Source organism: Rousettus aegyptiacus, unplaced genomic scaffold (genome assembly GCF_014176215.1).
Source record: "Rousettus aegyptiacus isolate mRouAeg1 unplaced genomic scaffold, mRouAeg1.p scaffold_m13_p_1, whole genome shotgun sequence".
Taxonomy (NCBI): domain Eukaryota; kingdom Metazoa; phylum Chordata; class Mammalia; order Chiroptera; family Pteropodidae; genus Rousettus; species Rousettus aegyptiacus.
In genome coordinates, this window is record NW_023416284.1 from 69,734,468 (window position 1) to 69,762,384 (window position 27,917).

General features: G+C 39.5%; 1 protein-coding gene across 5 annotated transcripts in view; it reads left to right on the forward strand.

Annotated features, from left to right (window-relative positions):
- Positions 1-27,917, forward strand: part of MBOAT1 (membrane bound O-acyltransferase domain containing 1) — a 96,562-nt gene that overhangs the window by 14,772 nt on the left and 53,873 nt on the right. The window contains exons 1-2 of one of the 5 annotated variants that reach the window (XM_036236761.1): positions 5,433-5,509; positions 6,201-6,312. The exons of 2 other annotated variants lie outside the window; for them this stretch is intronic. In XM_036236761.1, coding sequence (XP_036092654.1) covers positions 5,448-5,509; positions 6,201-6,312 — 174 coding nt within the window. In that variant the 5' untranslated portion in view covers positions 5,433-5,447. Of the gene's footprint in view, positions 1-5,419; positions 5,510-6,200; positions 6,313-10,067; positions 10,136-27,917 lie in introns of those variants that run through there. 2 more of the 5 variants (XM_036236782.1, XM_036236776.1) reach the window with 2 other exon arrangements.

A 27,917-nucleotide genomic window follows, 5' to 3' on the forward strand; every position in this document is an offset into this window, starting at 1 on the left:
GAAGCAAAGGCTGGTCATTAGCATATCTTTGCACAGAATATCTCCTAGAACTACGCCCTGTTTAACAGTAAACAATGGAAGCAGAAGTTGGCCATTTGAAAATGTTCCACCCTTAACAGTGTATTACCCTTAATATAATGTGGTGAAAAGGACACTTCTGTGATCTGCCTCCTCCAAACCTGTAATCCCTTTCTAATTTTGAGAAAACATCAGACAAATCCCAATTGAGATTTGTGTACACAGAATATCTGACCAGTACTTCTCAAAATTGTCAAGGTCATCGACATAAGTAAAGTCTGAGAAAACGTCTTAACCAACAGGAGCCTAAGGAGACATGACAACTAAATGTAAGATGGTATCCTAGATGGGACCTCGGAACAGAAAAAGGGCATTAAGTAAAAACTAAGGAAATCTGAATAAAGTATGGGCTTTAATTAATACTGGTGTATCAACATTGGTTCATTAACTGTGGCAAATGAACTATAAGATGTAAGAGGAAACTGTGTGGAGTATATGAGGACTTTACGATCTTTGCAATTTTTCTATATATCTAAAACTTAAAAAGTAAAGTTTACTTAAAAACTGACACCTTTTAATTTTCATCTAGGATCATTAGTTGTGCTGTATCTATGAAGCTCGAGCCTACCATATTGTCAGAAATAGAAGTCAGAGGAATGGAAAGAAAACATGTAGTTACACTAGTATGTGTTCATGCTTTAGAATTTACTTTTTGTTTGGAAGTTTGATTTATTAAAATTTTTGTATGCATCCAAGTCAGTTTCAGTAAAGATATAAAGGACTTTTGGTTTACCCTGAATCCTCAGGCTTTTCATCAGGTAATTTTCATGAATGAATAGTTGTTTAATAAGATAGATATTTCTCTCCCCATAACATCGAACGGTAGAACCACCTTAAAACAAAACTCTCCATTCATTTACCACTGTGCACTGAGATATTTCCTCATTAACTTTTGACCTTTGGAAATGCTATTCTGCCTTTCAATGATCCACTTAACAGAACAATTCTAAGTATATGTTGTGTAACATAAGAATCCATAAAAAAATCTGCTTGTAAGGAATGATGGAGTACTAGCTGTATAAAAAGTAGACCAAATTTCAGACCCAGGCTGTATAATTGACAGTTGAGTTTCCTTCTAAGATCTGTCCTATGAACTCACTGTGTTTCAAGGTAGTGGGAAGAATTCTGGAATAGGACTGTGAAAAGCAGGGTTCTAGGCGTAGAGCCAGTGTTTATTAGATGTGTGACGACCTTGGGCAAGCTATTTAAACTTTCCGAGTCTGATTCCTTATTTTTAAAGCGAGCTAATAAATACCTGGAGTAGTTGTGAATATCAAATGAGGTAGGTGATCCATAGGGGAGGTTTTAGTAAACTATTTAGTAAACATGTAGATACCATTTGCTATTATTTCCTCATTGTCAGCCCTATCACATTTTGGAAGCTGATCAGGAAATGGGCTTCGTTGATATAGTTTTGAACTTAAGCAATATGCATTTTCTGTCCGGCAGAAGTTTACTTTCTAGTGGTCTAAGCTGAGCAACTATCTTACTCCCTTGAAACATCTTGGGTTTAAATATGTTCTTGGGACTACCTTAATGAATGGATACCTGAGCAGTCGGTGGGTGTGGGTGGTTTTTGGAGGGGAAGTTGGGTTTTCAGTTAGCATATGGTGAAAGGAAAGAAAATACTCTGACTTTGGGGATGCTAGGGGATGAAGGGAGTTAGGTAGGATACTTCAGAAAAAGACAGAGTAGAAGAAGACAGTAAGTAAAGACATGGACACAGAATGAAAGAAAACTTTTACTGACTGTAGTGAAATGGGAGAGTGGATATCTAAGCTGAAATGCAAGTTTAGTGTACCTGGGAAGTGTGCAAGAACCTTGCAAAGGAATGACTCTTTTTATCAGGTAAACATTGCTTCTTATCGCCCGAAGTGCTGGGGTTGTTGCTTTGGGTGTGTTCATAGCCGCCAGAGTGGTTTTGCCTGTGGGACCACATTTAAAAAATTAGCTGTCTTCTGTAGCAGAAATTGAGGCACTTTTTTTTTTTTTTTTATACTAATCAACCAGTTGGGTATATAAAAGATGTAACTTCTTTCTATCTCTTCCAGTGAAAAGGAAAATAAAACTTAATTCTTGAGGAGTTATGGGTCATAGGTGTTTTTATTTATTCTATCATATGACACTATTTCTACCTCCAACTCCTGGTCATGGTGCTAATTGAGCTATAAATAAAAATTTCTGTAATGAGTACTTCCTATATACTATACTAAACACTCCATATGAATCATCTAAGTCACACAACAACCCTACGTGGTAAGAAATGATATTCCCCTATAAAAAAACTGGGAAGCTTAAGCACTTGTGTAAGATCCCATGGCTGGCCAGAGTTTGAGCCAGGATATGGACCCAGTAAGTTTGGGTTTCCACCCTGGACTATTATCTACTCTTGTATTTTATGCCTAAGGGCATCAAGTGCAGCCTCAAAGTAGGGATGATTCCAAGAATATTTGGGTAAATCTGGGAATAAACCATAATACAAAGCAGTTTTGCATCTGCTGTCTGGCTTGTCCAGTGTGGTAAAATGACCCAGGGCATGTATTTTGCTCTCCTCTCTGTAGCAGGTGATGCTGGGGAGGGGTAGGTAGTGATAGCAGTCTACTCTGTGCTGGGCAAGTCACAACTTCCCAAGTGTTTAGTGCTGGGTGTCAGCTTTTAAGAGGGACATTAGCAAACTGAAGTATAGCCCAACGAAGGTGAACAGTAAAGTATGCAGCCTTGAACCTAGTGTATAGAAGGAGAAATTGTTGAAGTAAGAGGAAGTGTTTAACTTGAAAAAAGCTTTAGAGATGCTATGATAGTTTTCAGATATTTGAAGAGTATAATTATGCTGTGTCCTCAACAGACAGAAACTTTGGGGATTGACCCAAGGCTCTGTGGTTTTTCTTCTGAATTTCTGGTTAATTTATTTACTTTCAGAAGTAGATATTTTCTTTCTCGTGTGATTTTCCTAAGCCCCAGACACTCATATAGTTTTTGCCCTCTTACTTGTTCAAGGTGTGCCTTTGATAGAATAGCCTACTTGTGCTTCTTCTTCAAAGGGTCTCTAGGGCTCTGCCCCAAAGCGATGGCATTTCAGGCTGGCCTTGTTGACTCTCCAGATTTAGACCCAGAAACCCTCAGGGAAGAAAGACTTGCCCAGTAAACTTACCTCAAACAGCAAGTTCTTTCCCATTACACAGGATCACACTATCACTTCTCTTTGTTTCTCATTTCTTCACCCTAGGTTTTAGGAAGCGTGATGAAATCCAAGACCCATGAGTTTTTAAGTGCTTGGACCTAGATAGAGAGAGAGGACGCAGGAAATGGGTATGCCAGAAACATTGTTGAAAGTGGACTACTTGTTGGTACAGTTGTTATGGAAACTGACATGGAGTTTTCTCACAAAACTAAAATCAGAACTACCATATGATTCAGCAATTCCACTCTCTCTCTCTTTCTCTCTCTCTCTCTCTCTCTCTCTCTCTCTCTCTCTCTCTCTATCTCTGTCTCTATCTCTGTCTCTATATCTATATCTGTATCATACACACACACACACACACATATAAATGAATGAAATCACTGTCTCCAAGAGATGTTTACACTCCCATGATCATTGCAGTGTTATTCACAATAGCCAAGACATGGAAACACCAAGTGTCCATTGATGGAGAATGAATATAGAAAATATGAGACGCGCGCGCGCGCGCGCACACACACACACACACACACACACACACAGTGGGAAATTATTCAGCCAGAATAAAAAAAGATATCCTGCCATTTGTGACAATACATATGAACCTTGGGGGTATTATCCTGAGTGTAATATGTTGGATAGAGAAACATAAATACGATATGATCTCACTTATATGTGGATTCTAGAAAAGCCAAACTCAGAAATGAAAAGTAGAATGTTGGTTACTAGGGTGTGTGTGTTGCGGGGAGGGGAGGGATGGAGAGATGTTGGTCAGATGGTAGAAACTTCGAGTTATAGAAGAAATAAGCTCTGGGAATCTAATGTACAGCATGATGACTATAGTTAGCAATACTATATTATATATTTGAAAGTTGCTGAGAGTAGGTAGATCTTATATGTATGAACATAAAAAATAAAGTTAACTATGGGAGGTGATGGATGTGCTAACCCTGTTGTGGTAATCATTTCACAATATATGTGCCTATCAAATCATCACATTGTAACCTTAAACTTACACAATGTTTATATGTGAATTGTATCTCAATAAAGCTGGAAAGAAAAGTTTTAGGATGTGTGGAAATGCCCACAATCATATTGAAAAGTCCCAGACTTGTTTCCAGGGGGACAAAAAAGATGGAATACCTGCAGATAAAGACATAACTGAAACTTTAAGCAAATTCCAGTCCTTTTACCCCCATTTCCATCCTCCCGGTGGTGTATTCATGCAAAGCAGTACTTACACACAGACAGTCAGGCAGAGATGGTGTTAAGTACCTGCAAGGCCTTGGGCAAGTCACTAATTCTGAGTTTTAGTCTTTTCATCTGTTAAATGGAGATGATAATACCTGCCTCATAGGTTTGTTAAGAGGATGAAATGAAAAACTATAGAATGCTTGGATCATAGAGAATAAAATTAATTTTTATTATCATGTTTTGGGCCCTGTTCTGGGTGCTAGGTTTACAAAGATGAGTAAAACTTGTTTCCTGCATACAGAGAACTCAAACTTAGAATGCAGACACACACACACTCACAAAATAATTGCAAATAATGTGTAGCAAATAAAAAATGTAAAGGTGGAACAGAGGTCACTCGGGGCAGATGCCTAGGCCAGTGTGTGTGCGTGTCCAGGGGTGGGAATGAGGAGCCAGTTTCTGAGAGGAGGGTGGTAGGTAGGGGGTGGGGGTTGGGGGATGGCAGGGGATGGGGGTGGGGCTGAAGGGCTTTAAGCCTGGAAGAGACATGACTGAATTATGTGCTCCTTGGTTCATTCAGTGGAAGATGGTTCGAGGAAGTGCAGACGATTGCTTATCACAAAATTTGGGACCTTTCTAGACACACGGGGGCTAGTCCTCCTTCCAGAGATTGAGGCCTCTCAGCTGTTGCTTAGTGATTGGGAATTCTCTTTGGCCCTAGTCATAGCCTCGCCTCTCTGGAGAAGAATGAGAGAGAAGGTGAGGAGAGTTTTAACGTCTGAAGAGCACTGTATGTCAGCTTGTTCTTTTTATAACTGTAATACCAATCCTTTCCATTGTGTTTTCTGAATTTTCTTCAATCGGTGGAAAATTCTCCATCATTTTTCATAGTTATAATAATAACTGTCAGAGCTTGAGGGCTCCATTTTCATCCCCTCCTATGACTCAGTGAGTGAATCAGTTGAGAAATATGCACTGGTCTTAGCTAGGGTTCCAGATGTCAGTTCTGATACTGGGAAAGCTAAAAAACGGAGATGGCGGTTTGGACCCAGGGCTAAGGTAGGAGCTCCTGCCACCTGAATTGAGCTGATTTATATCCAGCCGTGGGAGGCAGGCGGAGCAGCCTCACAGTGCTGCCTCCAGGGTTGCCCCCTGTGGGGGTAGGGACGGGGGGGGGGGGGACCAGCAGCCTTTGGGCAGGCATGTCAGGAGAGAAGGCCGCATTTTGGACCCTCAACACATTGCTCCCTTCCCCTGGAGGAAGGAAGGGTCATCCCGATGTCAGTCATTGGGCAGACTGAGTGAGGGGGAGGAGAACATGGAGGAGGGTTTCTTCCCAGTGTTCCAGAGATGAGAAGTCCTTGACTATGTGGATTCAGGAGGAAAGGTTAATAGCTTGTAAAGTTTGAGTAACCTTTTGTTTGAATAACAGGCCATTACTCAAATTCTCCTAACAACTTTGGAAGTGGGCTCTGTGCTCCCATATTATAACTGAGGAATTTGAGTAATTTGTCCAGGGTCATCCAGATCTGTGTAGGAGAGAAGGGACATAAACCCAAGTCCCCCGGCTCCAAAGCCCAGGCCGCCTACGAGAAAACGTGCGTGCTGCCGTCCCTTTCTTAAGTTTACTGTAAATGTAAAATACTCTGTCATCTGAGGTACTAGATCATAAATATACAGACCTTAGTTATGCTCCATAGTGGAAGCACAGTCTACTAGGGTAATCCTTTATCATGTGGCACCCATACAGCTATGAGCTCTCTCCTCTGGATGCCCACGAGTTCCTGTCTCCCGCATGTGAGGACCGAGGATGCTTCATGTTTAGCAATCTGTTGTGCTTGCTTCACCCCTTTCTCTACAAGGTGGGTGGGCGCCAAAGTGCCTGTCATTTTTGTCCATATATTTCCTGTAGCACATGCCTGAACTCAGGCTTTCTGGGAATGCTTATTTAACTGAATAAATTTAAGTGACTACTTTTAATCCACTTTAGAGTTCAAGAGAGGAGAAAACTGGATGGAAAGAAAAGGCCAGCAGGGAAAAATAGAATAAAGTGGCAGTGGGATAAAGGAGAGGGCAGAAGAGTGATGGTAATAAGAAGGGGGAAGACAAGAAATTTTAAAAAGGAGAAGAAAGAGGAAGTCACAGCAGGCTTTGAAGTGGCCCAGGATGTAGTGTTTCCTCCTCCGCCTGGGATGGTTCTAACCCTTACTGAGTGGCTCTGACCACCCTTGTCTTGTGGCGGTACTTGGTGGAGGTGTCGCCATCACAGTGGCAATTGTGGCCTCTTTTGTGGCTAGAGTGTCATTTATAATTCATCACTCCACATTGTAGCCACCCAGACAAGAAATGCCCTCAGCAGGCAAGTACTTTGGCAGCTGAGAAGATTAAAGCATCTGCTTTCTATTTTTAGCCTGTTTTTTAGTACTGCCTAAAACTGATTGGTTCAAGGTTATCATTTGCTACTATTTCTATTTTAATTGTATGTCTTGTTAAACCATTTTCTGATCATTTAACTTCCTTTAATTCTTAAATTTTAAGTTCTAATTAAGCCTTTACGTACCTCCCATTTGAAAACGTTTTACAAGTTTACATAAGAGATGTCATTGATTAAATGGAAGTTTTCATTAATTCGCTTGTCCATGGATAATGATATGTTTTTAAATTAAAAGAAGAGTAACAAATGGCGTTCATTAAGTGGTAGAAAGGAGAGTAAGTGTCATATTTAAAGGCCAGAAATTCAAATAACATTCAGGCAGTTCAAAGTGAAATTTTGTTGGCAGATTCACTAAGCAGACAACCCTTGAGTTTAGTCAGTAAAAAATCAAAGCAGCTGATACTGTGAGGGTCAGAGAGTGGGGTGTCAGTGATCCAAGGGCCATACGTGTTTATCGAAGCAAGAAAAGTTAGCTGGCCATGAGGTCTGTCTTAGAGTCCACAGTGGGGAGGCCTCGGGAAGTGGCAGGATGAGCAAAAGATGGAAAATGGCAGGGCCAATGTGGGGAAAGATGGGCAGGGACTTGGAAAACATATGAAAATGGCAAGTAGAAAGAGCGAGGGTATTGGAAGTGGACGGAAAAAGGAATGAGGTGGGATTTAAAGCAGGTTGGAGTACATCATCGTACCTCAGAGGTTTGTTGAAAAGAACCCAAGAATTGTCTACTTTTTGGGCCATGCATAGCTCAGCTGGGCAGGGTTTCTCTCATCAAGGAAAATACAGTCTAGTAATGGAGGTGACCTGTACACAGACACCTAGGAAACAAAGCAGTGTGCGGTAAGTACAGAAGGCTGGCAAAGGCCAATTGCAGGGTCATCGAAGGGGGCAGAGATTCAGCGCTTTCTTTTTCCCAGTTCTTTGATGGAAAGTATTGTTTTTTTTTCTTTTTTTAAATCCTTGGCAAGTCCTTGACACTGACTAGATACCCAGTGTATGTTTGGTGAGCTGAACTTTGAGGAAGAGTGGCCGTGTGGTGGGTTAGCCGAGCTCCTTCCATTATATTGGTGCCAGTACAGTATATTTACTTCCTATGCTGTCTGTGGCATCGACAGTGACTTTATATCAAGTGAATCAGTTAATCATTAGCTGTCCAATGGTAGTTTGCTCGTTCCCCTAGGTTAAGTTACTTTCTCTCAGCCAAAGCATTAAAAACATTTATACGAATTTTTGGATTAGAAAAGGTCCTGTGGATCATTGATAGGGGCTCCTGCTTTCCCCAGTTACAAAGCTGAGGCCCTCGGGGGCTAGATGAGTTGTCTGATGTCTAATTCATAATAGATGTTGACTGACAGCCCATATTGAGCCTATCAGAGAGCTAGTCAGTGTCTGGTCCTGGATTAGGGAACAGATGTCTTCACTTCGACTCCAGGTGTTCTTGGAAGGGCCATCACATCTAAAAGAACAACTATTAATTTTTAAAGATTTATTTCCCAGAATTCTATAATACTTTTCTCTCACTGGTATATTTCTGTGGCATTAGCTACTTGATACAGTTGCAAGATGGAATCTTCATAGTAGGAGGTAGTCATAGGAAGCCTATTTTTGCTGTAAAGGGAAATAGTGTCATGTGGGGCAGCCGAGATGTTCATACATTGAATAAACAAGTCAGGACTATGTGCGCATTATGTACTAATCATAGGGACTTTCCTTTTCCATTATGTATAGGTGCCCCTTTGCCTCCTCCTCTCCCCATAGAATTTAGAGACCCAGGAACTAGTTGCATCAGGCAATAACTTCTGCCTGGTACTGGGGGAATGGTCCAATTCAAATGTAATATAGAAAGAAAAAAAAAAAAACAGTAAGAGAAAGGAGATTGCATCTTGACTTACTGGGGTTCTGGGTTGAGAAGATTTTTTTTCTTTTAAGTTTACACCATTGAAAAAATTAAATTATATACTCTCTAGGACTAAGGAATTACATAAAAAAACCCAAAAGACTTTTCCCTCCACATTGAGATAGAGTAGCTTTAATGTGCAACGGCTCATTAGATAACCTTTTAGGCAACTGTAGGATGTGAGTCTTGGGAGTGACACTCTATGTGAGCTGATCTGCCCAGTTGCCATTCATTTTGCCATCACGGTTTAGAGAAACTGGAGTCAGAATAAAGGGGAGGGGGGAAATGAGGTGGTAGAGATGGCGACAGACAGGCTAAGCTTCAGGGGAGAAACAAAAGTGAGAAAATAAACGTAAAGCTTTAGAGAAAATAGACATTTTAGGATAATGCCTCAGAAGCAGTTGCCAAGTTTTGCAAGAAATCGCAGTGCTGTGCCTCATTTTATTGTCCATATCTGCATATTTTTGTGAATTTTTAATAGATGTATTTGTTATTATAGTATCCCCAAGGCAGGTCTGAGCCCTTCTGTTTGCTGTTTAAGATAATAACTTTCCGAAGATGAAAGACCAACTCATGGGTGAAGGTGACTAAGCACAAACCTGTCTTATTGTTGAAACGCCAGCAATTAGAGTCTTTATTATTTTCATCCAGGTGATGACTGTGGACAGGTCATTCTCGATGGTAGGTTAGACAGTTAAATAAATGTTAGCGTTTCTAATATGAATGGAATAGCTTTGTAAACAACCCAGTTCTACCCATCTTTATGAGGCTAGACCGTTTTGTTATCTTTGAAATGGAGTAAAAGCTGGTAGTAAATGACACAATTTCCTCTTGGTCTTACTTTGGAACTGTGTAAAGCCTCAGCTTAAAAAAAAAAAACGAGCCGTTTCTGATGTAAAAATAATTTATAATAATGATAATAACAAATACCTAAAGAGTTCTTTGCTGGCACTAATTAGTATTCTAAATATTAGTATTTTACATATATTAATTAAGCCTTACAACCACCCTAAGGGCTCACATCTTTTATAGATGAAGAAGGTAAGTTAGTGGGTGCGCACAAGATTTGGATTCATAGAGACTCCAGAGTCTGTGCTTTTAACTACCACACTGTGCTGTATTAATTCTAAAACAAACTGAACCAAAAATGCACGCTCCCTCACTATCAAGCTCTAAATATTGCTTTGCAGACAACCCTTATGATGCTATTAGGCTACTTGATATGTGTTACAATTATATATATCTCTTTCAACAGATAATATTTTCTTGAATTTCTCTTGAAGAGAAAAATACAAATTTCTTTTAAGAACCCAGGCTTCAAATTTCCACTTAGGAAGAAGCAGTGTCTGTGCTAAAGGTAATTAATTGCCTTCATTGGGCTTTTTTGGCTATATTATTTTTATTCATTAAAAATAAATGTTTTTGTGGGCTCTTAAAAGGGATCAGCCTTTAGGAGAAGGAACACGTTTCTGAATCTTCTCTCTGTTTCCTCTGCTTGCCCACAGAAGTCTTCATTCTGCATTTAGAACTTTCCAAACAGTGAACTCTCCTTCTTGATTGTCTTATTAAATGATATCTCCAGGGTGAATTAATTTGCCTCTCATGGATGTCACTACCCCTCTTCTGGCATGTACCCATAATGTCAGACATGAACGTTGAAATTAAAAGACTTTAAGAAATGGTAACTAAATTTTGCTTCAAAAGTTCTTCTCCATAATTGGTTACTTGATATAAATTTTTATTCATTGCAGATCTCATCAGTGGAACTGTTTTCAGGCTCTCACGATTTCCTCAAGCTGCTTGAAAGAAGCAGCTTCTTCCTTGGGACCCGATTCCTTCCCCTGGCCCCCATGCTATTGCACACAGGTTGTGCTGTGTGACTCCAGGAGTGGCTACCTGGAGTTGAACAGTGTGGCCTGGGCACCTGGACACCTGATGTTTTTTTGCCATTAGATGTCTCAATTTTTCCCGTTAGAGCATACTAACAAACTAATAACCATATTATGGGGCTCAGTTTTTACTCTGAGACAAGAACAAATACGACCTCACCACCTGGAAGGTGGGCAGAGGGTCCATTGGTATCTGTTTTGTCTGTATACATTTTTCTTGGACCATGATGACTCTGAAGTGTATCACAAGAATCACAATTAGAACCGTCACAGATTTGTTTACTATGCTATCATTTTTAAGGTTTCTTCAAACTCTTTGTTTTACAAAAACATGCTAACCTTTGTAAAAGACCTGACAGTTATTATTAATCCTGCTTTTCATTTGAGTCCAGAGGCCCCAGGAAGCGGCTGGCCCAAGGTTATTGGGGCCAGCCAGGTAGCTTGTGGGCGTTGGCCCACAGGAAGGAGAGAGAGCCACTGCTCCTCAGCCTGGTCTATGTTGTATTTGTGTAGGACTGATTCCTTGGATGCTAAGAAGAGGTGAGTGTAGTGGTGAGAAAATCAGGTTAGATATACCTTCATTGTTCAACTCTAAAGAACAAAAAAGAAAATCAGCCTTTCATTCTGTAAAGCCTGAGTATAAAGTTACCTTTACTCGCATTGCATGAACCTGCTGTAAAGAAAGAAGAGGAACCAGTTGGGGTCATTCTTCGGAGCCATCAGTTGTGGATGCCAACACCTAATGTGACTGTCTTAGTACTCTTTTTCTCTTAGATTTTCTTTAGCTTTCATCTGTACACCTTTTCCCATACATTCATCTGCAGAGATTAAATACTTACCGTATGCTAGGTGCCAGGGATCAAAGATGAATGAGCCGCTGAGTTTATGTTCATGAGACCATCACGTTCTATTGGAAAAAAATTAGACTTTGTCAAGAGTTTTTATCATTTATGTTCTGCTATCAATTCTGAGACTTTATCTGAGTTTTATACTAGTTTCTTAAGAAGCAACTGTTACCATATCCTTTTTGTCTTTTCCCTTCTTGTTTGTTTCCCTTCTTCAACATTTTTTTCTTCATTTTTTCTCTGTACTTTAACCTCAGCATTCCTAAATATTTACCAGTGCTGACTAACTCTGCGTGCAGAACTCAGATTTTAAAAGGTGTCTGATTTCTGGTCTCTCTCTTGCTAAGTCAAACAAAAATTTAAATCTCTTTTTGTATCTTCTTATTCACAAACAGCCTCATGTATTTTGACTCTATTTCAGGTATTTTCCAAAATGAGTCATTGGTCATTTCCGATGAAATGTTTCCATTAAATCGTGGTATTTTTAAAAAATCTGTTTTAATCTCTATGATTATTTTATGGCATTTTAAGATTTAAATTGTAGATTAACATTCAGCAGTTTTTTATTTTATGGGAGCAGAGGTCTAGTAAATACCAGTATCTATTACTCAGAGACCACACATTTCTTATTTTTTGTGACGTGGGTGAGATCTTTCCTTTTCTTCACAGAGTCTGTTCAGGGAAGCTAAACCACTTTCAAATGCTGCTGTCCTTGTTGCCTTTTTTTTTGTACATTTTTGTGCATTCTATCGAGATGAAATGTTTACTAAGCATACGATTGATCTCTAGATCTATGTCAAGGTTATATATGCATATACATATTTTACATTTATGTGTTTGCAGGATTTTGCATTGTAGTTCTCCTGGGAATTAACTTTTCTTGTAACAAAAACTTAGGCATACAGGGCATTTACTGACTACAGGTTTGGAAAGGTTTGGAAAGGCCGACTTCATGTTCTATTTGGTATTAAGAGCAGGAGCTGAGATAGTAAAGCAGTGGACCTCTTTTGATTTTGTGGGTACAGTACAGGAACATTTAGCAAGCCCTGGGAATCAGTTTCTCATAGCAGTTTTTATACCACAGCATATTTATTATCTTTTTTTGTTTGTTTACCTTCTGTTGAAGAAGGTAAAAGGTTTTCCTGCTGTCAGTGATACTGCTGGGGTTGGATTAGGGGGGTTAACTGTAATGTTTTCTGTTGAAGTTGGTTGGGAGTGAGGATTAGATTTGAAAGCCATAATAAGGTATGGTTTGCATTAATGACATCTAAATAGATGTACATGAAATAACTTTGATAATTAAAAGAAGTGACATTTGTAACTTAAGGAACACTTTTGACGAAATCAAAACAGTCCATTCTTGTCCACCAGCCCTTCACTAAACATTTTCTGAATGCCCAGTGAAAGCCTGGAACTGTAGTTCTTACAGAATAAAGAGTAAGCATGACCTTCAGTGCCTACTACTGCATGATCTCTTCCCTGCTTTTTCTTTATCTACTTTTTCCTATTTCCTAAATGTACTGACCAACCTCTCTTGCTCCTGAACATACCATTCATTCATTTCTTTAATATTCATTTATTCACTCCAGTATTGAGGGCCTAATGTATAGCAGGCCCTGTGGATACAGTGATCAAAAGTATAGACATGGGCTCTGCCTTCTTGAAGCAATTTGCCCATATAATGAGATCTTTACAGCACAGAGCTAGAAGTGCTGTGTTTGCAGAAGCTGAGAGTGTAGTGGGAGCAGCCAAAGGGAAGGTTTTCTGGAGGAGGTGACTTTTAAGCTGAGATCAAGGGTGAGGAGGAAGGGAGGAAGCGTTGGGCAAGGTCAGAGGCAGGGATATTAGTTAAATGGCTTTCGAAGTTGTCTAGATGAGATGAATGGTGGCCTGAATTTAGATGCAGAGAGGGAAGCGAATGGATTTAAGATAGACTCAGAAGGTAGAATTAATAAATGGAGGAGATCAATTCTATTTAAGTGGGTGTAAGAGAGACGTGCAGTTCTCTGGTTTCCTGCCTGAACAACTGGGTTGTTGAAGGGCCCCACCTTTTGATAAGAGACCTAGCAAGAGGAATACGTGAGGGGGAAGATGATGCACTCTGTTATGAGCATAGTGAAATTTAGGTGTGTGTGGTTAATTATGTTGAGGATTCCAGGGTGGTGTTAGACATGGAGTATTTGGGAATTCAAGAGAGACATATGGGCTGGATAAAAATATTTGGAAGTCATCAGCTGATATTTGGAGGCACAGGAATAAGAGAGATCCCTTGGCATATAACATGGCATAAGAAGAGAAGCTGGCCTGGCATGGCCCCCAGAAGGGGCAGGTGGCAGAGGATTACCTCTCAAAGAAGAGGAGTAAAGAGTGATCAGAAAGGTACAGACATCAAGAGAGTGTGATATCAGGGAGTCAAGAAGAAAGAGCAGAGAATGATGCATAGTGTCAAATGTCGCCAAGAGCTCATGGCAGGCAGAGACTGGATATGGTTCATTGGCTTCAGCAAACATGGAGATAGTTGGGTGACGTGGTCAGAGCAGTTGTTGTGCGGTGTTAGGGATGTGCCATGGTTTATGGCGTAACAGCAAGATTAAGAAATGGAATATAACTTTAGACGTTCTCTGGAATGAAAATTTTAAAAAACAAATTCTGTCCTCCTTCCCTTTCTCTTGATTCCATAGGTGGGAGAAGTAGTAGGCACCAAAGAAAAACTTGCTTACTACGTGAAATTTTTTTAAACCTATAGTTGGTGATTTGTTTTCTGCCTTTGGAAAACATTGTTCAGCTTGCTGTTGAGTAGGCTAAGGTTTTTATAAATCAAGGTTGCACAGTTACTTTGACTCTCGGTCCACAACAGAGTTTCCTTTTTATTATAAACATGTATTTTGGAGAAGGCGATTACATAATAGGAGCTGAAAATAGCTCCGTTCCTAGGGAGCAGGCATAATCACATTTATTCTTATTTTGATGATCTTTTGCTGTGTAATGCTACCAGTCCTCCGGTGTTTTGACTCTTGAAGTTGTGACATTTGTGTGTATCCCATCTAGCCCCACAGGATCTCTTGTTTTATAAAAGCAAACTGGTGTTATGCTTAATTCTCAACTTAAACTAAATTAAAATTAATTCTGTTTTGAGACTTTGGAGAATTTCATAACACACTCTGAGATAATTGGTCACACCCTCGGGTCTTGCATAAGAAAACATAGCTCTGGTTCTACATTTTCCATTGTCCCCAAAGATCTCACTCATAGTAGCATCTTAAATAGTATGTAGCATTATTGGTGATAGGAAAGTGTATATGTTCACAGAAGACACTTTCTTTGGGGTGAAAAAGTTTTTACTAAAGTCCACCAGGGAAGAAACTGTTCAAGTCAGGCTTTTTGTTTAGGAGGCAACATAGGTTGTTGGGGAAAGAGGCAATCTGGGAGTATATTTCTCTCTTTCGTTAGATAACCTTGTTTAACCTCTGAGTTTTACCCACTGGGAAAAAAAGGATGATATTTATATTTACTGCCGCTTTCGTATCATGAAACAACCAAATACGGTGTGCGTGTAGTTACTTTTTTTAAATAAGAAAGATGACATTATTGTATCCTAGTGTAATTTATTCATGCTCCATGCTGGTCGGGCTTGTAGTTCTTTATTAATTCTGTAATTTCAAATGCGTATGTCTAAGAATTTTAAAACAAATGACAAGATTTAGAGTAATGACTGTGGCCTCTTTAAAGCACAGTCATAAATTTAAATCTCTTTTGGGAAAAAAGACAGGCTAATTCTATCTTTATATTTAAGATAGGTCTTTGACTATATAAGATCTTATTATGTATTTGGTAAGCCATCAGTGATTTGGAAGTGGGGGCAGTTTATCATATATGCTTTCTACTAAAGAGAAATTTGTCAGCTCTAATTAGTAGTACCTTTGAGCTTTTTTCTTGCTCCTATATTGGGTAAACAGCTTGATGGAAAAAAGAGGTAATGATATCTAGCATGCATTGAGCCTTTCATGTTGGACAGGCACCGTACTAATCACTTTACATGTATTAACTCAATTTGCTGAAGGTAGCTGTATTATTATCCTTATTTTATAGAAAAATTTGGGACACAGGTTAAATCACTTGGCTAAGGTTGTATAGTCTGGGAGTGAGTTAGGGTGGGGTTCCATCTCTAGTAGTATGACTTCAGAGCTCATGCTCTTTACTATACTAGATTTATTACTATTGATTATATACGTGTGCTTAATTCATCTGTGTAACTCTGCCTTTTTATAGTAAATACTTGAAAATGTTAGTCTAGTAGCCAGTGAACACTTTGGCTTAATATAATAAGCAAAAAAGGTGCTCAACCAGTAGTCAGGAAAAATGCAACTTAAAATTAATGCAGTACCAGGTTTTTGTTTGTTTGTTTGTTTGTTTGTTTTTACCATCTTGATTGCAAAAGTTGAATAAATTCATAGCATCCAAAGCTGGCAAGGGTGAAAGGAAAAGAACACATACTCATATGTGACTGGTGAGAGTAAAAAATAGCTTCAAATTTTGGAGAAAGTATATGGCTGTATTTATTAAAATTTTCAATACATATGAAATGTGACGGAACACCTAGGAATTTATAGATGTAAAATCGACAGTACATAAGGATATATGTACAAGGATTTTTTTTTTTTAATGGTTCTATTTGTAATGGTAAACTGGAAACCATTTGGAAGTTGGAGAATGCTTGAGGAAATATGTCACAGACATAATACTGGAGTTTTGAGAACTAACAAACTAAACCCTTTTCTTTCCCTCCTAGATGTAAAGCCAATAGGATATAAGAGAGAGACACAGGGAGATAAAAAATGTAGTCTTTATTAATGATAAAGCCGATTGACCACTTCCCTGGGGAGGAGGGAGTGAGGGGTGCAAAGTGGAGGGAAGGTGGAAATTCTCCTTTCACATTTTCCCTCTTGGGAAATGGAATGAAAATTATTTTACCCTTATAGAAATCTAAGAAGTGGATTTTAACACACATTATGAAATATTAGTCAGCTTTAAAAAGTATAAATCAGCTAAGAATGAATAAACATGAAAAGATGTCTATTGCGTTTTAAAAGAAAAATAGAGTTACAGGATAATTTTTATACCATGATTATTTTAAACAAAAAAAGAAGTTGGAGTATATGTTTTAGTACTTGTGTCAATTTTTATATAAATTTAGAAGAATGATGGTTGTTGTTTTTAGAAGGTTGGGGATGGAGGGACTATATGTTTTTGTTCACTGTACTTTTTTGTATTGTTCAATTTGTTTAAATGAGCATTGATTAATTTTGTAATAAATATAAATTACAGAAAAAGATGACCTAGATGATAGAGGCTCTGTTTATCCCTCTTTCGACCAAATCAAAGTTGTAATAGAAACATGGAGCAAACAGCAGGGAAAGTCTCCTGGGATTTAGAGGAACAGAAGCACTATAACTAGGGAGAGAAATAATTAATCAACCTGCAGTGGTAGAAGGTAGGACGGGCAAAGATGCGAGGCTGCCTGGTCCCAAGCAGCTGAGTGGGGTAGAGGCTGTGGCAGCTGCAGACGCCTCTTTAAAGGGGCCGTGCCCCCGAGCGGACTTTCGTGGTAACGGACCTGCTTGCTCTGAGCACCAGCATTGGGTTGGCTGCTCCGAAGGTACCAAGGACTTAGAAGAGGACAGAATTGTTGGAGTGAGGACCAGAGGTGGGTCTTTCTCCCAGAGAGAAGTGCTGGTGGTATCCATTGTTCCTCTTGAGCCCTCCCGCCTCCAAGTAAGCGGACTCAGTGCCACCAGGGTGGAGACATCATCAAACTGGATAACAGAGGTTGCTCCGCCCAGAGGATTCCCTGAAACTCTGCCTTCCCTGACTCACTGTCCCACCCAACCACATCCAGATGTATCCTTGGCGAGTCAGGTGCTCCTTGCTGACTGGTGGCAGCTGACCGCGGTGTCTGGTGTGGTCTCTTGAGGCAACTATAAGCACAGCATCTGTGGATTGCTTGCTGAATCTTAACAGGTGACCTCAGAGGGGCACAGGCTGGGGCTAAACTTGGCCTATAATTGAACCCTTCTCAAGACTGTGCCACTGGATACCTAGTAAACAAAGCCATGCTAATAAGACTGGGAGACTTAGGAGCTTTGCTTAGTACATAGAAAGAGACACAGAAAAGCAGCCAAAATGGGAAGACAAAGAAGCAGAAACCTTATGAAAGAACAGAACAGAAACCAAGAAATAATGGAGTCAAGCAATCCAACAGATACAGAGTTCAAAACACTGATTATAAAGATGCTCAATGAACTTAAGAGAAGAGTAGATGAAATCAGTGAGAACTTTAACAAAGAGATGAAAACCATAAAAACGGAAAGGGAAATTATAAGAGAACACATTATATGGATGAAAAGTATATTAAATGGAATAAACAGTGAATAAAGAAGAGGAGCGAACTACCGATATACAGGATGGGGAAGCCAAGGACACTCAATCAGAATGGCAAGAAAAAAGAAGCCAAGACTATAATAATAATTTAAGGAGCCCGTGGGACACTATTACTGAAGGGAAAACAAAATGTTGAAGAGCCATTTGAAGAAATAATGATGGAACACTTCCCTCACCTGGTGAAGGAAGTAGACATGCAACCCCAGGAAGCTCAGAGAGTCCCCAAAAAGATGAACCCAAAGAGACCCACACCAAGACACATCATAACTATAATGCCAAAGGTTAAACACAAAGAGAGAATCTTAAAAGCAGCAAGAGGAAAGCAGTTAGTTACTTAAAAGGGAGCACCTATAAGACTGGCAGCTGATTTCACAGACATGTGGAATCTAAAGAACAAAATAAACAACAACAACGGAAGTGGAAATAAACTCATAGATCCAGAGAATATTTTGAGGGCTACTAGATGGGAGGGGAGTTGGAGGGAATGGCAAAATAAAAGGCAAAGTGATTAAGAGGTACAAATGGATAGTTGCAGAATAGACATGGAGATGTAGAGTATAGCATGGGGAAGATGGTTAATAGTTGTAATAAATATGTAAGGGGGAAGAGAGTTACAAGAGTTAGTGGGGTGATTGCTTTGTGAGTTATGTGGATCTTTGATCACTATGCTATACAACTGAAACTGGTATATTATTGTATGCCAATTAAAATTGAAAAAAACTTATTGAATTGTACAGTGTAAATATGAGCAACTAATTGTCTATTACATTTCAATAAAGCTGGAAAGTTCCTTAAAAAATTAGATTTAAAAAAACCCTCTATGGATTCTTTCGATTGACTTCATTTAGGTACAGTTTTACTAGATGCCTAGAAGAAGGACCTGAAACTTTTATGTTACATTCAGTCCTGGAAATACAGGAGGATTAATAGTTGGATTAGCTTATGTGACTGACTTTTCACCTGTTCTTTATGCATCAGTTGGTTTCCCTATTCATTTTTAAACCTTCTGTAGAAAGTTAGGGATGCCGTGTGCTAAACCTTTTTCATTGCTCTCTTGCCAGTTCACAAAGCAGGTGTGATGGAGTAGTGAGTGTTAGACAAAGTGTAGTCAGAGTTAGTTAGCCAGCATGTATGTATGTCAAAAAAGTATCAGTAAGGACTGCGTAGTTCACTTTGGGCATGAGGTTTTGAATCCATGTAAGGTGGAAGCAGATCCATCTGCATAGTGAGACTCTGGCCATAGGCTCCTTATGACTTCTGTCTCTGTGGACCAGTTCCCTTACCCACAAGATAAGGGTCATGGACCAGATAACTGCTGATAGCCTGGATTCTCTTGTCTATTTTATGCCTCATTTAAAATCTTTATTCTAAAAATATGCTCACCAATCTACCTCTTACCTCCCAGTTAGCAGTGTGAGAAGTTGAATGCAGATTAGAATCACTTGGGGACCTTAAAAAAAAAAGAAGTCTGGCCTCCCCCCCAACCCATCTGCCCCAAATCAGAGTGGGGCCCTAGGATCAGTTCTTTATATCTTTAATGTTTTTATAGCTCCATGATTGATTCCAGTGTTCAGGACTGAGAGCACTTGTCTTAGAGGGTCCTGTGTGATAGCTAACTAGTGGGTGATGCTGTAATGAAGAGTCTGTGTAGCAGCTTGTTAGTTCACTTGACAGTTTGTGGCTAACCTAATATAGTAAGTCCTCACTTAACATCATTGATAAGTTCTATAATTTTAAACAAAATGGTATATAACAAAATCAATTTTACTGTAAGCTAATATAAATAAGAGTTAAGTTCCAACATTACAGTGAAATGACTTGAACAAAAGTCATTTTGTACAGCAAGTTCGAGGACCTACTGTACTTGTGGAGTCTTATAGTTTATAAAGTCTTCGCTAAGTCTACTTGGTGCCCATTACAGTCTTATGAAGCTGATGATTTTATTAATCTATATAACCTTGTAAGTGGTGGGAGCCTCTTAGTTGAGGTTACTTTTCCGCTATGGAACCAGATTGAAAGTGGCTTCAGGCCCAGCTGGGTGGACTTGGATCACATGAAAAATTTTACACACACACACACACACACACACACACACACACACACACACACCCTGCTGCTGCTGGTGATCTCCATCTGTATGTAAGATTTGACATGCCCAGGGTCCTGGTCAAGACTATAAAGTCGCCACCAACTGCTGGTGATCTCCATCTGTATGTAAGATTTGACATGCCCAGGGTCCTGGTCAAGACTATAAAGTCGCCACCAACTGTTGTACTTCCTCATTCAGTGGTGGTTCTTACAGCAGTGCATGCCCTTCCCTCCCTTTGGCAGCCCAGGATTCCTTGCTCAGACAGACCTTATTTCTAGATAGGCCTGTCTGACCCCTGTAACTATTTTATTTCCATCCCATCTCCAAGGCTGGTGGGAAATTGCAGGAAGGTCTGCTGGATGGACCGGAATCAGGACACGTAGTTCTAGTCCCAAATCTGATGCTTGGTGGCTGTGTGACCCAGGCTGAGTCATTGACAGTCTCTGGGCTCTACATTCTTCATCTGGAAAACAAGATGTTGGAATTACACGAGAAGGTTGAATTGAATCAATCATCATAAGCAGATGGACTCTGGAACCTCAAGAGTCCCTGAGTTTAAATCCCAGCATTCCCCTTAACTAGGTGTATGATTTTGGGGAAATTTTCTTAACTTTTATGTGACCTAATTTATTTATTTATAAAATGAATGCCTCAAAGAGCCTCAAAAAGTTGTGAATATTAAAGGAATTATTTAGGCAAAAGAACTTAGAGCCATGCGTGGGATATAGTAAACACTCTCAATGACAACTGCTATTATTATTATTATTATTTATTATTATTAACACCTTTACCTGGCTAACAGTGGAATTAATTCTGACAGGGAGAGTGTATCTTCATAGGAGGTGATAGCAGCATGTTTGTTGACAGTGTTTTTTAGGATTCCTTAAATAGTCCTGAATTCTATTAAACCTTCCCTGCCTACTGGGCCAAGAATTATAAGGCTGCAGCTTACGGGGTGGGTGGCAAGCTGGAGGCAGATTTTCAAAAGATATCACCTATATATTACAAGATTTTTCTTTATCATGGCTGAAGAGACAGCATAAACATTTTTTTCCTTTATATCCATTGGAGTCAGTTTTTAAAGGGTTTTAATTCTAAATCATAACTAATCCATGACATGATATTTACAGGATGTGATAATTGTCTTTCTGTACAATTTAAGCTCTAATCAAGTATATAGGATGCTTCCCTTGGGAATTGAGAGGTATTATCTCATCCCGGAGGGACTGGATGACTTACTCTGACTGGTGGAAGGAGATTTGCTATGTGAGTGTACAAAGTCCAGAGGGAAGGTTTGTGCAAGCTTCAAAGAAGAGCTGTGGAAAGGACTTTGAGCCTGGCAGCTTAATTCAAGTCTTCCCCTCTACAAGACAGAGCTCTTGGGAAGCCATTGCAGGCCAGGACTAAGCATCGCAGTGTAACTCATGGTGCTGCCCTCTCTCTAGCTGAGTGTTTTAAGGCTGTGTTCTTTGTGTCTTAGTTTCCTCAGCAGGACATTGAGGGTGATAGGAAGATTCAATGAGATAATGGATATGAGGCATTTAAAAAAACAACCAGTGTTTGTTGAGCTTTGTGAACATACATGCTCAATAAATGCTGATTTCTATTACTTAAAACTTGTGTGTTTGAAACAAAGGCTAAGGGATACTGCACTTCCTAAACATGGGTAAATCCATTATAGGCTAATGAGCTTCTGACAGAGATAGGAGCGTGGAGGGAGGGGCAGCAGCTAGGAATTCCCTCTCAGAAGCTGCTTGTAGTAGGCTGGGAGAGGGACCTCCAGATGAGTAGGAGGCTCCAGTTTATGCTAGGACTCAGCTTTCCTTCCCCACAGACTTTGGTTTATGGCTTGCTTACTTTGCATCCGTAGGAGCAAGAAAATAAAGGGTGTTTCATTTTGTATGTTTGATAGAGGATTTTTATTGGGCAGTGTTATGGCCTGACTTGTGTTTCCCCTAATTCCTATGTTGAAGTCCTAACCCCCGATACCTTCGAATGTGACTATTTGGAAATAGTCTCTCTAAAGAGGTAATTAACTTACAATGAGGTCATATTGGTGGGCCCTAATCCAGTACGATCAGTGTCCTTATAAAAAAGGAAATTTAGACACAAACATGCACAGAAGGAAGACGATGTGAAGACACAGGGAGAAGATGGCCACTTACAAGCTAAGGAAAGAGGCCTCAGAAGAAACCAACCCGGCTGGCACCTTGAATTCAGACTTGTAGCCTCCAGAACTGTGAGACAATAAAGTTCTGTTGTTTAAGCACCCCCCCCCCCCGCCCTGCACCCCATCCCCCTGGGTCTGTGTTACTTTGTTATGGCAACCTGAGCAAAGTGATACAGGCAGCTACTAAATTCTCCCTGAGAGATAATATTTCAGGGGAGAATGTTGGGAGTTGAGGGGAAGCATTATAATATGATTGAAAACTCAGGCCAGGTTTTAAACTCCAGCTCTACAACTCAGTAGCTTTATGAATTCCGCCACCATGCTTAACATTTTTGTTCTTCATTTTCCTCATATGTAAAAGGGGAGTAAGCTACTTCATAAAGTTATTGTAAAGCTTAAGTTAAATTATTTATGTAAGGTTTACCACTGTGCCTGACACGTAGCAAGCGCTCAGTAAATGCAGTTATTGTTATGAGATGAAATATCAATTAGGAGTTTGTTAGGCTGTAAATCACGCACATTGATTATCAATCTTAAATAATATTTGGTTGTCTACAAGCCTGGAAAAAAGTTGGCTCATTACAGATTTAAAAGCGATTTTTGCTGACATTCCGAGGAGTTTGGAATGAAAGTATAACAAGGATCTCTTTGAAAGTGCAAAGTAACTAGAGTATGGTACAAACACTTTTTGTTTCATGGTACAGAAAGGAATAGCATTTTTTGTACTCTTCTCCAGCCACATTTATTCGTAGGAGGCAATGCAAAAGAGTACTGTTGGTGGAGGAGGATTGGCTTGCTTTTAAATAAGGAATTGTTTAATTAGATGGGTTTTGTCTTGGTGCACATAAAGCAGCGTTGCTGAGGAAAACATTCCAGGGCTGGACAGTTGCCTGTGTGTCCGTGGTGAGCCACTGGTAAATCACTGTAGTGGAGGAAATCATTTTGAACTGTTAATATTTGCTGTTTGTTAAAAATAGATTGCTTGCATTTCTTGATTAGGAGGAAGGCAATGTTTTTTTGTTCCTAGTAAAGTTCATTTTTTTTCTTGGAAGAATATGAAGGCCACAGAACAGAAATTCCCAAATAGTGCCTTTCTAGCAGCACATTAGAGCAGAAGGGTTTAAGACTTACATCTGAAAATTGCAGCACAGTTTGTGCTTTGGTGACATAAGAAGTCAAACCCTTGCTTTATTTTTTTTTTGCATTGAGTTTGAAATCTTGCAAGCACTGTGGAAATTGAGCTCTTGCTGAATCCGAGTTATGTCAGTCTTGCTGGTGTTTAAAAGTCTGATCAGAACAGCTGTGCTCTACTGTTTCCTTATGCATAAGGGCCCACACAATACTTTAATTGTGGAATGCATATTGTTGGAGATCACAAACGAAAGTGCTGCTTTCTTTGCTGTTCTGGAGGGAGTGGATCAGTAGAAAAGCAAAACCTTTGCACATGTTCCTTTTAAACGTGAAGCATTTATTTCAGAGCATTGTAGTGTATGTTTTCATTCTCTTGGGCTATCCACATTGTTACTTTTGACATTTTGTTGCTGCCTGTGAAAAATGTGTTTTTCTTTCAGATGAAACTTTTTATAGGTTGACTTCCAGATATGCCTAACTCCTCCCTAAACTTTATAGTAGGTGCTAATAAATGCAACTCTGAGAATAGAGTTAGTAGAATTAAATAAGGATTTTTTTTTATGAGTCTCATCTTAGAGTTCCCTTATGGGGTGTGTATGTTTGTGGGGGCGGAGGGGGAGGAGGTGGAGATCAGTGTATGGAAAATTCTGCATGAAATTTACAATTACGGGTCATAAAAATTATAAAAAATTTTCCAAGATTCCTGTCACTCTAGTGAAATAGCCATATTCAATTTTACATGTTATCTTTGACTTTTTTTCTTGTGCCACTTTTTCAAACATAATTATAAACATACACAATTTTATATTTTTATTATAGCAAACATTTTTCATTTTATTATAAGCACTTTATAATGTCCATTTATAATACTATTACATTGACTGGATTTACTGTTAATTACTATCTCTCTACTGTCCTGTATTTAAGTATATTTTACTTCATTTTGTCTTGTAAATAATGCCTCAACATTTTTTTCAGCATTTAGCTTTTTATCATCTGGTGACTAAATTTCCGGGAATTGGTTGAAAGTATGGCTTATAGCAAGTATGAACACATTCCTTTTAAAAAGGATTATAATGCAGAGCACATCCTTTAGTCTTTACTACATATCTTTACTAATTGTTGAACTTTCTGATTCCTTTTTGCCACTAGAAATAATACTGAGATGAATATTTCTTGTACAATTTTTTTATGAGCATTTCTTATAGTGGCAGTAATAGTGGTTTAAAATTTATAGCTGACAGACATAGATATATGTACAAAAAAATTAACTTATGTTTAATTTCTTCCTGGTAAACTTAATTTAGTGTTTGAGCTAAATTGCTGATTCTAGGAAACTCTCTTCCTGTTTAAGACTGGTTACATCAAAGGTTTGTCTACCTCTACACCTGGGAATGGGATGAGCCCTAAGGGGCCTTACAGACCTTTGAGGCCTTGGTAAGGGCATCGGGTCCCAGTGCCATTGGGACCCTGCTGGCCTGCTCAGGAGGGGCCCATCGTTGTACTCTAGGGTATTAGCCTCTTGCTGCTACATCACCTGCTGTCCCCTGCAGCCTCTTCCATGGCTCGAAGTGGTAGGTTCACACTCAGCATTTTCGATCTTTTCTCAATTTTTGTGTGGAAAAAGAGCTGTTACATCATTAAGAGTTTTTCTTCCCTCTGTGATGTGGTAGAAACTCCATGCTTTAAGTTATTTTGCTTTGTGCTTGATCTATGAAGACAAGTTTTTAGAAGTAAAAAGAAAAATATATCTTTCCTAAATTTCCAAAGATCATTTGGTCATTTTGGATTTATTTCTGATTTAGATAAACCTTACACAGGAGCTAGAAAACCCAGAGATTGACTCTTTGTCCCAAGCTGCATTGCCTCTTCCTGTGGAAGAGAGACACATGGGGAACTCCGGCAGCTGTCGCATGTTGGGTGGGAAGAGGAGTCTGTGCCAGGGCAGCAGGGAGGAGATGGGGAAGCCAGATCTCAACAGCTCAACAGAAGTTACCGCATATCAAGATTATCCTGTGCACAATCTGTGTGTCAATTTAGTAAATGTAGAATGATATTAATAGCAGATGCTAATCAGTGCTAGGCACTGTTTCAGGTGATTTTACATATTAACTTCTTCAGTCCTCAGAACAACCCCATAAAGTAGTACTCTTACTTCCATCATACGGACCAGGAAGCAACATGCAGTGAGCTTTTGTAATTCTTCAAGCAGCAGGTGGTGGAGCTGTGTCTTGCAGCTGGTAATCCGGCTCTATGTTGACTCTGTGTAACCGCTAGATCTGTTGCTGGTCATGGGAGGTCACAAGTAGGATAATTATTGAAGGTAGATCTTTTTCTTTTGTGATTCTTATAATTTGATTTTCTTTTTATGAGAGCGTAATCATTTCATAAAAGGTGGTTCTTCTATTTAGGAAGAAAGGGTCCCTTTTTTGTTTGGATTTGTTTCTGTGCTCATATATCCTTGGCCTCTTCCAGTCAGATGCCTGTCAACCCCTCCTCCCCTCTGCATTGTGGTTATGACAAGCAAAAATGTCCCCTGGAGGGCAAATCATCCCCAGTTGAGAGTCACTGATTTATACTCATGCCACTCTCCCCATCCCTTCAAGATTATTTGGAAGCAGATTCCATATATCAAATCAACTCATTTGGGGATGTATTTCTATAATATAATGCATCCCATTTTGTTGGCCCTTAGGAAAAAAGCAAAGATCTAATTCTGTTACTATGTGAGTTGTCATGGCAGCTAGCCACTTCTGGCCACGGAAATAGTTATAGTTTCTGTCAGCTGCTATTGTTAACATGAGCTAGCAAACACAAAGAAATTGGTATCATAGTCTAGCCTGTACTTTTTAATTGTGGTAAAATATACATAATATACAATTTTCCATTTTAATCATTTTTAAGTATACAGTACAGATCAGTGGCATTAAGTACATTCACGTATTTGTGTAGCCATTATCACCACCATCCATCTCCAGAACTCTTTTCATCTTGCAAAATTGCAACTTTGTACCCATTAAATAATAATCCCATTTCCTTCACCGTGCAGTCCCTGGCAACCACCATTCTGCTTTCAGTCTTTGTGAATTCGACTATTCTTGGTACCTCATATTAGTGGAATCATACACTGTTTGTCCTTTTGTGACTGGCTTGTTTTACTTAGCATAGTATCCTCAAGGTTCATCTATGTTGTAGCATGTCAGGATTTCACCCATTTTAAGGTTGAATAATATTCCGTTGTATATATATGCCACATTTTGTTTATCCACATCCGTTGATGGACATTTGTGTTGCTTACACTTTTGGCTATTATAAATAATGCTGCTATGAACATAAGTGGACAAATATTTCTTTCACATCCTACTTTCTGTTCTTTGTATATTTAAAAATTTTTCCCCTTCTTTAATTCTCCCACCACTTCCACCCTGACCCTGACCTATGGATGTTGCCATTTCCCCCTTAAGAACTGGATCTCAAGGTGCGGTGTCTCCTCCCACACACTCATGGTGCGCACCTGGTACCTGGCGCACCTGGGGTATGGTTCATGGCTCCACTTGGGACGTAAACTCAGGACCTTCTGCGTGTAAAGCAGACATGCTAACCACTACGCTATGGAGTGGTCCCCTATTTTAAATTTTTTGAAGATCTGCCATGCTGTTTTTCACAGCAGCTGTGAAACCAGCAGTGTACAAGGGTTCTAATTTCTCTACACCCTTGCCAACACTTATTATTTTGTTTAAATAATAGCCATTCTAATGGGTGTGAAGTGGTATCTAATTATGGTTCAGCCTGTACCCTTTAAGATTGATCATTGAAAAGCAATTCTGATAGAACCCTCCTGTTAGGCCTAAGTGGTGCTGTTGTGTGTTTCCACTTTTGCTGTGGAACATTGAGCTAGCCATCCATGACTCACTCCTGGGAAGGGAGTGGGGGAGTGAGTTGTATCTGTGTGTAGGGGGAAGCTTTTAATCCATAATGAAGTCTTGCATTTGGGTATTTACCATTAACAGTTAAGGGAAAGAATTTGGGTTAGATAACAGAATCAGAGGCAATTAGAGTTGGAAGAGACATTAGAGACCAGTTTTCCCAAAGACACATTCTTTTGGGGGCGGGGGAATGAAAGGAATTGAAATTCTAAGCATGTAAGTCTCCTTTTCTTGACTTGAGGGTAGTGACAGTGTCTTGCTCACTGTCCGTTGTATCTGGCATACAGAGTTAACCAGTAAATGTTTGTGGAATTAATCAGTGAATCATCTAAGGCTGCCCAGGTGACATCTTAGTGTCAGAACTAGGACATTGAGTTATATTATACTACGGTGACTGAAAAATGGCTGATGGCTTCAGTAATGCAGTGAGTCTTCCTTTCTTCTCTCAGTCTCTTGGGTGACAAGAACAGATGTAGTTTTGCTATGATAAGGCTCTGTCTTCTTTGGAGGTAGGTTTAAAGGGGTCTTACAGAAGATAAACCCAGGTCAGGAAATGGCCATCAACCTGAAGAAGCCTGGGCTGGCTGAGCAATGGCCTTCAGGCCTTGATCCTAAATTTCTTTCTTCTCATCTCATTCCCAAAGCTTTCAT